Below are 11705 nucleotides of genomic sequence, written 5' to 3'. Positions count from 1 at the left end.
GTAAAACGAGCTAGCTCTCGCTTTGATGGGAAATTAATTTTACCAATGCCTCCAAAAAATTCTTGTATTTTGTGTATTAAAGTTGTTTCTCTATTATGTAGTTCTACCTGGAAAAAAGCTATTACTTGATTGGTTTTAGTAATAGAAACATAAAAACAAGATTCTCCATCCGAAAATCCGCTTATCCAATTAGGGTCTAGAGGAACCACACTTACTGAATAAGTTGGACGAACCATAGGAACTACATTCGAGAACTGCGTTTTTACTTGTTCAGATAAACCTAAATTTAGAGCAGACTTTAAGGAAAGTATTTTATTTAATCCATCTTCTGTTAAATGTTCTTTAGCCGCTATTAATTTTACACATTCTGCCCACAATATAAAGTCTATGCTTTTAGCACTTCTTAATAAATATTGTTGAAAATGGGGAATAATAACGTTAACTAATTCATTTAAATTTCCCACATAAAAAGTAACTGATTGACTTTTACTACCTGTTGAAATGTTTCCAATACCCCCGAAAAAATCTTGAATATTGTGTAATAAAGGTAAATCTCTACAATGTAAATGTATTCCAAACGCTGGCGATGCTACCCAACCGTTTGTACGTTTAGTTATACCTATACTAAAATAGGCCTCACCGTCTGAAAATCCAGTTACGAATTGAGGATTAAGTCGGTTATTCTTATTACAAATAGTAACTAAATTCTTATTGCCACTTATAATAATTGATAGAACTTCTTTACTATGTGGTCCCACACGTAATATTGCTCTAGTTCTAGCTCTATTAAATGCGAGTAAACTTAAAGATCTAGTTCCTCCTTTATAAATAATATTAACTAATATTCAATTTGGCCACTTCTTAATAGCCATCATTAAGATAAAAATTACAGTACCTATACCTCAAACTAATGTTCTTGGATTTTGGTAAGATCCATAATATAAACCTCTTCCGAATCGCGATAGGTAGGTCCTTTCAGACTTTCCCCCGCTAAGAACCATGCATGCTAGTTTCCCAGCACATGGCTCGAGCAATCTATTTTTTTTTATACACAATTTTTTTCTATTATACAACATTTTCATTTTCATTTTTCTTTTTCTTTTTTTTTCTGCATAAAATCCTGCCTCCCCTATGGGGTTAGGTTTAATTTAATAAGCCCACTCCCCAGCTCCGTAGTCCACCCCGCCCTTTACCGGAGCGAAGCGTCCGCGCGCGCAGCGCGCGAGATGCATCGCTCCCCCCCCACGAAGTGGGGGGGGGTGAGCGAAGCTAGGAGATGGGAAGGAAACAAAAAAAGGGCTAAGGCTAAAGGCTAAGCAGTAATGCGCAACTAAAAAGAATTGCGGACCGGCAGTTGGATTAGCTTTTGAAACACTAAGTATCACTACCCACAATTAAAGGATCTGCAACATATCCCTGATCTGTAAATCATCTATTAACCACTGAATCTCTATAAGCGATTGCTTCTTTTAAAGCTATATCTTGTCCACCATATTTTTCAAAAGAGAAATATTTACTTCTTGGACTAGATTTTAAAAATAAAGGAAGATGCACACACCACTTAGTTACTTTACCTGTTTTATTTACTTTATCAATAACAGGTGAAATGTAAAACTCACCAGAAGTATTTCTGACTGATTTTTTGTTAAAAATTTCGTCTATTCTATTAAGCCAATGTTTCATTGTATAATCCCTGTTATTTTCTATTGAATAAATAGTTTTAATCATAAGATATTTAACTGGCAATAAATTACGACTATCCAGTGTAATTAATTTTACAAACTGTTGAACCATTTTAAGTTGATTAGTCTTTCAGAAAAATAACTCATAATGGGGTTCTAATAGTAATAAAAGGTTAGATATATTTTCTACTCCCTCAATAACACATAATACATAATAGGAGTCTGTTCTTAAACAAGCTTGCACCCCTTTGCTGATTAAAAAATTACAAATTAATTCCATCAGATACAAATTACTAGTAGTATTTTTCTGTTTTATTTCAAATTTAGGAATAAATAAAAGACCAGTGACATTATCTCTAATTCTTATGTAAGCACAACCATCCCCTAAAAAGAAACCTAAAATAAAAACTATATTTAAAAAAGTAGTATTTTCTTTTGCTTCAAATTGATTTGACATAGAAATGTCCGCGGATGAGTCAGGTGTAATCAAATCTTCAGAATTTTCAGTAACAAGTGAGAATTTTTCCTCTAATGAAGTAGTACGGTCTCTACCCCCTGGTGTTAAGCTATATGCTAAATTAATAATTTCAAGACGGGAAGATAATGTGTTTAAACAATTTAACTCATCTATTCGTGATAGTTTAGCCATTGCTGTAAACTTCTCACCATAAGTTAAAGATAAGTAAGGAAAAAGAACCGACATTATATATTCTTTATTAGTGCTTCTTAATTGTATATGGTATTTTCCAGATAGATTTTTGGAAATACTTCACTTTAATTGACAACCTAATATTACTCACAATAAAGAAAAAAATTGTAAACTCTTATCACTTACATTTTGTCCAATAGAGAATATTGGGCTAAAATGGTGACTAGAACTAGAGTGGAATTTTCCAGATCAACTACCTTCTGCTTGAAAAAAGCCGTTGAATAAATATCGCATAGCTAACAAGAAATCAGAAGAAAATTCTTGATTATGATAAGACTCTTTTGCTTCATCTTTATATTTTTCAATAAGTATTTCTAATTCTGTTAAAGACATTAAAATCATTTTTCCATTTATTATAACATATCCATCTTTTTGGGATAAAGATGAATTTAATTTATTTGTATTATCATTTTTATTATTAGGAATTTTACTTGAATAAAATCTTTGTTGGCTCAGATTTAACGAAAGGAATGCGGCTAGATCAAGGGAATTGAAAGCATAAAAATTTAAGAGGCACACTAAGATAACTGCAAAAGTAAAGAAGGCGATACCCTGTGACAGAAGACCTTTGGTTTTTAACATAATTATTTTTTTTTCTTAAATCTTAATCAATAGTAACACAGAGGACAGGATATCGCAGACTTTAATAATATTCGGTTGCACACTAGGCTAGACTAAAGGTAGGACCGTCAAAGAGGAGGGTTAGTCCTCTAGAATGGCTTCTGTCACAGGGCTTACGCCCATTACATTGGACTCAATTCTACTTGTTCTTTACTTGTGACTACGGAATCACCACCAGATAATGCAAGAAGAACCTTAGTCCCACTACCCACCTTACAGTCACGGTATTGAGCTACAACCACAACGGGTCTAGTATTTCTCACGCGTCAACCAGGGCACAACGAAATATTATCGCAGATTTCGATAGAGGTATTACTCCGTTTATTTCCTTAATCACGGGGTCCTCCCCGCCTTGATCAGGGCTAGTAAATAAATGAGAGAGTCGGGGAGGGGGTGCCACGAGGTAGCACGCGAAGCAGTGAGCGTAGCTCACCCCGCTTTGCAGAAAGGTCGAAAAAAAAAAGATGATAGAAAATTATTTTGGTTTTTATTGTGTAGATTAGATCACCCATATCGAAGTCAGCATCCTTTCAGATTTGAGAAAACTCTATCCAACCTATTACTAGTTGGCATTCGCTTTTTCGATTGTCTTTTACCCACTGATTGATATGCTCACTTCTATTAAAACTAATATTATAAAGCACCTCCTTCTGATAGTTACCCCTTATCTATCCACCTCAGCATATTTCGACCAAGCCGTGGATAAGATAAAGGACAGATAGGTAATCATTGGGCTTACCAAGTTTCGATATTACACTATTTTATTTTAGCCTTAGGTAGATACTTTGATTCGTCGCATTTGCCTCATTTAAATAATAACGAGGGAGACCCGACTTCGGTTGCACAACACCTCACACTCTTACGAACTTCTATTTTACTCATTACTTTTGAATTAAAAAATAGAATTACGAATCGTAAATACATATCTTCGCTTTCGCTTACCTTAGCTTTTTCCCTAACTAACTTTTGTTTAGCATTGTTCCCAAAGCTTCACACCAAAGAATTACTTCTAACGCATGTTCGGGTAGGGACTCGAAGGGTCATTCGAGGAGGAATTTCACCTCATTGTAATTATCAACTTCTTGTCGCACTGTGCAGATAAACTAGGAAAAAGAAAGCTGAAGCTGTGTTAGAGTGCAAGTAACGAATTAATCAACCATTGTTAACATCTCTCATGATATGCTCAACAGAATTAAATGATTCTAAAACACTTGGGTTGTAGTGAACTAGATGACTGCTTCCTTCGGATTTCCCTCACCGAAGGTGGGGTGGGATAGCAGTCACCCTTTCCCGAACCGTACGTGATAGTTTCCCATCATACGGCTCTCCCCCCCATTAATGCTATTGGGATTTTCTAGGTAGTTTGATCGAAGACTGTTTCGCGTTTTCTGTGTTTCATCATATGACAAGCTATACAAAGTGGTATTCTCTTTCGGTTGGCCTTTACCATAAGCCGGTCCATGTAAGAGATCTTTGGGTTAAGGTCTTTCATGGCTCTGATATGATGGAACTCTACCCGGTAGTCGGAGTCACAATTCTTACATCTTAAGTATTCGAACGTTGCGTTTGTCTTCTCTCGAGATAAGGCTCCTACCACTGGATTAGGCTTTTCCATATACTTATATGTGGCTCGGTATGACGGTTTAAAGAATGTTTTTCCTTTCGGGCTCGTTAGTCTATGTCCAAACTTTTTATATGTTTGTGCCATAGTTCCGAGTGTAAATTTTGTCGCTAGCAGTTTAGCACATGATTGTTTTAAGATGTATTCCAAATAAGTAGCTAATCTACCATAGTTGTGAGTGAAGCTGTAGTAATTTAAATATCCTCTGAGGACTGAGTTGTAAAGAACGATTATCTGGTCGTGATCGTTATGTAATCAAAGGAATTTCGGAGCCGACTTTCCATTGACCATAAATTTCGCTTGAGACAATTTTTTATTTATTCTGTCTAAAGGGGCTTCAAATCTTAGGCCGAGGTTATTACGTCTTAATCGACGCATAGTTCCCATTTTGCTATGGCTTCTATGGTTAGATCTTGATATTGATGTACCAAGGAATAGGGCGGGATCTGTGTTTATGGCTGTTATCTTAGTTTTGCTTTCGCTCACTGTTAAACCAATAGATGCACAGAAAAGACTTATCTTGTTGAGTATTTCTTTGGCCTCCTGGAGGGTTCCTCTTATTCCTACTATCCAGTCATCGGCGTATCTGATGTAGGACAGTCTTTTAAAGCCGTCATTTCCAAAGTCAATGGCCCGAAATTGAGATCTTTCGGCGATGTGTTTACGCATTAGGGCTTTGTCTCCGGCCTTTCGAGCTTTGAGGACATGATATTCGTAATACCTGCTCTCTTTCGTTCTTATGGCTTTGTCTCCCTTGTCAAAGTCCTTTTTAAGGGACAACACAAAGTGGTCAAGTTGATCTAGAAATATATTTGATAGGATAGGGCTTACGATGGACCCTTGAGGAGTACCAATGATGTTACTTTTGAAGATTTGGAATTCGAAATATCCCGCAGTTAGGGCTTTTCAGATTAATTTTGTCAAGCTTCTATCTGTGATTTTATCCTCAATAAGCTTCATGAGCTTATCGTGGGGGATGGAATCGAAACATTTAGATATGTCACCCTCTATAAATCATTGTGCTGGTTGAAATTCTTGACTTACTCTCTTCAGTGCCGTGTGGCAACTTCGATTTGGTCGGAACCCGTGCGAACAGTCTTTGAATAAGGGTTCGAAGATTGCTTCTAGTATTAATCTCATGGCCTCCTGAACAATTTTGTCCATTGGTGGGGCGATGGTTAAGGGGCGCGTTCCTCCTGATGGTTTGCCAATCCCAATTCTTCTACTAGGAGCGAACTTAAATTTCTCACTCTTAAGTAGGGCTGAGAGCTGCTCCAATTTTTCTTTAGAGATACCATCCAGAGTTTCCGGGGAGACTCCAGGAGGCATATTCCCCGGTTTACTCTTTATGTTCTCATAAGCATAGGTTAACATTTCAACGCTAGATAGTATGTTGTACAGATTACGGTCTATAACTTGATCTGGTCCCGATCTAGATCTGTCCAAGAGTTTATTCAACTTTAAACCTACGTTGGATTTTAAACCCGTATCTCCTCCGGAGACGTATGTTCTTTTGAATAATAATGAGGCTTCAACGCTTCCCTTTCACCCAATATTACTTGAGTCGTATCGCAGCCTTTTAGGGGCTACGCCAGGTACTACCGTTGATCCGTTACCATAGGAATTTCTTCCCTTAGGCAATCCTGTGTTCAAAGTCAATGTTCGTACTACCACCTTAGATGCAACACCCATAACCTTAATTGTACTTGTTGTAGAACCTGTACTCTCTCCTTCGATAAGTAAACATGCACTACATTTACTCAAGAGAGTAAGACCCCTGTAACCGACGAGGGCCCCTCTTAGCTTGGAGGCAGTGGTTATTGTTGTTTGACTAGTATGAGTCTCATCATAGTAGTTGTGTCTTGCAGTATAATCGTTAGATATCGGTTTTCAACGACCTCCCACTTCTGGCTGAGATGCTATGTTCAGCATTACACTTTCTGTAATACCTAACTCAGATGACACGATCGCTAGAAAAGGAACGAACGGGATCAAATCCCACGACATTGCGTTGTTACCACAGCGCACGTGCATAGCTAAAGTAACTCCTGTTATGATCTGTATAACTAAACATAAAGCTAATAAAGAACCAAAATTTCATCAATAACTAATGTTTGAGGGTTGAGGAGAATCTATTACATAAGAATTTACCATTCTTAATAAGGGATAACTTTTTAAAATTCTCATTTTTTTCTTATTTATTAATTTATGTTTTTCATTTTATATAGTATATTATTACTGCTTTTATATATATTGGATATTTAATTTAATTATAACGACCTGATCGCTTTGCCTTTTTTTATATCTTTTTACTCTCAATTAGCGAAGCACTAATTTCTTTTAGCTTACTGCGAAGCAGCCATGCATGCACCCTCTTCGAGGACGCATGCAGCCAGCATGCAGAAAAATTGAGTAAAATAAAAAAAAGGTTTAATAATTTATTATATCTTTAAATTTTAATGCAATTATCTATTTTTTGGCCATAAAATATACATAATAACTAACCAGATTTATAGATAAAGAAAAATCGAGGTACTTTTTCGCTTTGCTTTTTTAGTTTTCTTCTTTTCTTTCGATCTATAAACTGTAATGTCAATACTTTTTTGTTGAGCCAACCTTACCTTTTTATATGAGAATATATTTATAACACATAACTTGGGTTAAGGTTAAACCTTAACTAGATTAAGTTTATGTTAAACCCGAGGATAGGATAAGGATACGGTAATGCTAATGGGTGTAATAATAAGGGATACAAGATTCGAACTTGCAACCTATAGGGTGTAAACCAATCGCTCTACCACTGAGCTAATCCCTTTCTTATTATATATTTCTTGTAGTATTTTGACATTCCTTTATTGACCTTGACCTTGCCCATGTATTTATGCCATGCAAGCAGAAGTAGTCCCTTACTTGTCCCTACTTGTCTTCTCCCCCCCCCCTCGCTGATCTGTGTAGTTCCTGTATGCCCTCCTTATTGAATGCTACCTCTTCACAATTGTCCTTGAATACCCCCCCCCCACCACCACTACCACTACCAGATTCAGATCCCCTCCATGCATGCATACCACCCTACGACTTTATGTAAAGTCTATTCTACTCGTAGAAGCGAGGGTTTAAACCTATATTACTTATAGAAGTGATATTTAGTTTTCTTTTCCCCCCCCCCCCTGCATGCAGCCTGCATGCAGGGTGCATGCAGGCCGGTTAAAAATAATTTGAAATTTTTAACCGGCCTGCTACGCCTTTTCTGTCCCTTTATTGCCCTTGACTTCCCCCCCCCTCCCCCCCCACTCCTAGCCAATATTATATTCCCTGCATGCAGCCTGCATGCCCACCCGGAGGCTAAGCAACCTACCCCCCCCCCCTTGTCCCTATTTCCTTTTCCCACCTCCCTCCCCTACCCCCCCAAGTGGGGGGGGGGAGGAGGCACTACTCTGGTATAGTATCCCCTCAGCCAAAGGGGGGGCGACCCTTCATGTAAGCAGGGGACATACACGCCTGCATACAGGCTCAGGTATATATTACCCAAGTAGCGTCCCTCTCTGAGAGAGAGGGATGCGTCTCCCCCCTCCCGGCTCCTAATAAATAAGAGGGGGGACGCTGGAATAAAAGGACTGCATGCAGGACAAGGAAAGGAAATCCATTTGGAATATATTTGTTTTTTTTTGCGGCCGGTCGGCGGCGGAGCCTCCTATATTATTGCAAAGTAGGGCCTTGTTTTGGCCTCCGTATAATATAGGAGGCTCCTTTTTTTGTATTCCGACATGATCCGAAGTATCCTGGTCCAAAGTATCCTGGTCACCATTCCTTTTCATACCTTTAAATATTCCTGGCACATCCAGGGAATAAAACTAGTCCCAGTTATTATCCTTTTAATAGCCCTCTCTTTTTTTTATTCAAAAAAAAAAAACTTCTCTCAACGCGGGGCTTTCAGCCCCGCGTTGAGAAGGCTGTTCGAGAGGGGTGGCGCCCCGGCTCCTCTCTCTTTCAGAGAGGTTTTTTTTGAAAAAAGAGAGAAGGGGGGGGGGGGCCTCTTCTACGTTCATTTTCTACGAAAATGAATGAGAGAAGAGGGGGGCTGGGTACGCCGCAGCCATTGAGGTATTCACAGAAATCTTCTCATTATCTACCACCAAGGCCGTGGGGCTACTTCACTATAATTAATGCATGAATCTTCTTCACTATAATTAATGGTTGAATCTACTCCCCTACAGGGATTGATCATAAGGGTCTTAAAAGACCCTTATGGTTTACTTTGGTTTTTTGGGGTAAAAAAAAAAAGCATAGCTAGATTTAAAGAATGTAATTATAACTTAGTTATAAATGTACGAGTAAGGAATAAACGCACGAATCTGGGTAAAATATATTTAGAAAATATATATATTATTGTAGTTAAAAGTAGAAATCCAAATGTAACTTGGTTTATAAAATGGAAAGGAACTAATTGAGGCATTTTTTTATGATGATTTGTTTCTGTTAAAAAAAGCATAGCTAGTTTATGTTAAATACGGTGTATACCTCCGTTAAATGAAGGATGGCTATTCATCTAATCTATTAAGCAGTAGGTTTACTAAAACCTTTTCTTTTTTAATTTTTAAAAAAAAATCAAAAAAAAGCGGCCCATGGGGACCCCCCCCCCGGACTACCCCCTCTCATCTTCAATGAGAGGGGTGATTTTTGAGGGGGGGGCGGCTCCCCAAGGGTAGTCCGAAAAGGGCGGGGCGAGGCTGCTTGTTGGCACAGCAATAAAAATTAAATATGGAAATAAGCTATTTTCTTTCTTTTTGTAAAAAAAGAAAAGGGAGGGTGGCGCCTTTGTACAGCCCCACTCTCATATAGAATATCCATTTTTAAAATTAAACCGTGGGGCGGCGCACTTGCTTTGTTTAACTCAATGTTTTAGAGTGGTAGGTTTAATGTAATTTTAAATTAATAAAATGTACGAATTTATGCTCTTTTAACTAATTTTTGCGACCAAGGGCCGCTACTTCACCCCCCCCCCCAAGGGTCCCTCACGTAGACTAGCTACGACCGGGTCGGAGTTATTGGTGTGGAAAAAGCCTGCATTTATATTCAGCCTTTAAGGTGGGACCCTTCTGGAGCCGGCCGGGTGGGCGTGTGCATGCAGCGCGGACCTTTAGATATGATCCGCCTTTGTGCGAAGCGCCCCTCAATTGGGCCGGAGGTGGGGTCAAAGGGGGGGGGGTGAAATTAAATTATTTTAAGGTTACTACGAATGTAGATCTAAAGAGTCCTTTATATATGTACAAGTTAATATTACAAAAACTTGAGCCTGAACTAAAGCGATAACTATTTCTAGCCCTGAGAATGCGATAATGAAAGCTAAAGGTAATAAACCAAATAAAAAGAAAATAACACCAGATATCATTATTTTGTAAGTAAACCCTGAAAGAATACTTAGTAACATGTGACCAGATAAAATGTTGGCACTCAAACGAAGACCAAGTGAAACCGCACGTGCAATATAACTCACTGTTTCTATTAAACAAAGTAAAGGCAATAGAGCTAAAGGACAACCAGCAGGTACAAATAATGAGAAGAATTCGAATCCATGTTTTTTGAATCCAAGTATAGTAGCCCCTAAAACTATAGTAAAACTTATAGAAAATGTTAATATGAAATGAGAAGTTGAAGCGAAACTATAGGGAACCATTCCTATTAAATTGTTCACTAAAATAAATATGAATAATGCAAAGATAAATGGGAAATATATTTGTCCTTTACTTGCATTTATTTGGTTTACTACTATGTTATATATAGTGGCATAGATAGATTCTTGGCTTATCGATCAGTTATTCGATACTATTTTATTGTAATTTGTTGCTAAAATATTTAAAGTTAATGCTATTAGCATTCCCACAGTTAAATATAAACCTATATTAGTAATAGATAAATGTATATTTCCTAGAATAGGTGCATCAAAACTTAGTAAATTTCTGACTTCAAATTGATCTAAAGGGCTAGATATCTTTGTATAAAGGTTCATCATTTTTTTTATTAATAACCTTTTTTGGTTAAAAAAGCATAGCTAGATTTAAAGAATGTAATTATAACTTAGTTATAAATGTACGAGTAAGGAATAAACGCACGAATCTGGGTAAAATATATTTAGAAAATATATATATTATTGTAGTTAAAAGTAGAAATCCAAATGTAACTTGGTTTATAAAATGGAAAGGAACTAATTGAGGCATTTTTTTATGATGATTTGTTTCTGTTAAAAAAAAGCATAACTAGTTTATGTTAATGTTAAATACGTTACACTCCGGTAGGCATACCGCCATTAAATGATGGATTAAGACTTTTGATTCATCTAATCTATTAAGCAGTTCTAAAACCCTCCTCTACGTTTATTTCCCAGCGTCCCCCTGCGGAGCAGGGGAGACGCATCCTAGCGCGCGCTCCGCGCGCGCGGATGCTAGCAGGAAATAAATGAGAGAGGAGCCGGGGAGCTTGCTCATCCTCCGGATAAGAAATATTGAAATTATTGATTGTGTTATATAAAAATAAAGTTAAACAAAGTTAATTATTTGCTCGTCTTAATTCTTCTAGGATATCGTCTTTTCCCCTAACTATAAAGACCCTCCCCCCCGGCTCCGTCCAACTACGACCAAGGCTGCGTGTAGTAGTTGAATGAGAGGGGAGGGGGCCAGTTGTGGGTGCCTTTTCCCAGAGCCGGGGGGGGTCATGCTAGCCCCTCTTTCGGGTCATGGCCATAGGGAAAGAAGGGTCTTTGATACCCAAGTCTCTCAACGTTGCTGCAAAGCGGGCCTTATTTATTCGAATTTGCAAATCCCATCTGAGCTACCCCCCCCCCCAATACTTTGAAGCTCACTTTTTTCTATTTTAGCTACACGTACTTCTGCTCTTTCAATACCCACTTCAATTTCTGTGTTAAGTAGTGATATTATTGCGTCTATTCGTGCTATTCTTTTAGTTTCTTCTACAATATGAGGTAAATCTTTATCCATTACATTGGCGGAGACTACCCTATTATATTATTACAGCCTGTTATAACATTCTTAACTACATCAGGATATCGGAATATACA

General features: G+C 37.8%; 3 protein-coding genes across 3 annotated transcripts; 1 reads left to right on the top strand and 2 right to left on the bottom strand.

Moving 5' to 3' along the window:
• Nucleotides 1–2143: 2143 nt before the first annotated feature.
• On the top strand, nucleotides 2144–2353 carry H6S33_008825 (uncharacterized protein; the record flags this gene model as incomplete). Its single annotated transcript, XM_044840268.1, has 1 exon — nucleotides 2144–2353. The coding sequence occupies one exon, from the start codon at nucleotides 2144–2146 to the stop codon at nucleotides 2351–2353; it is 210 nt and encodes a 69-aa protein (XP_044687545.1).
• Nucleotides 2354–4991: 2638 nt separating this feature from the next.
• H6S33_008824 (uncharacterized protein) lies at nucleotides 4992–5535 on the bottom strand (the record flags this gene model as incomplete). Its single annotated transcript, XM_044840267.1, has 2 exons — nucleotides 4992–5024; nucleotides 5120–5535. Coding segments are annotated over 2 exons (449 nt in total), but the record flags the coding sequence as incomplete, so codon positions are not given.
• Nucleotides 5536–5727: 192 nt separating this feature from the next.
• Nucleotides 5728–5962, bottom strand: H6S33_008823 (uncharacterized protein; the record flags this gene model as incomplete). The annotated part of the gene is made up of 1 exon (XM_044840261.1): nucleotides 5728–5962. A coding segment is annotated over one exon (235 nt), but the record flags the coding sequence as incomplete, so codon positions are not given.
• Between the last annotated feature and the right edge of the window lie 5743 nt (nucleotides 5963–11705).

This window comes from Morchella sextelata, assembly GCF_020137385.1.
Source record: "Morchella sextelata strain SCLS chromosome Unknown scls_29, whole genome shotgun sequence".
Taxonomy (NCBI): domain Eukaryota; kingdom Fungi; phylum Ascomycota; class Pezizomycetes; order Pezizales; family Morchellaceae; genus Morchella; species Morchella sextelata.
This window is presented reverse-complemented; position numbering and strand designations above follow the sequence as displayed.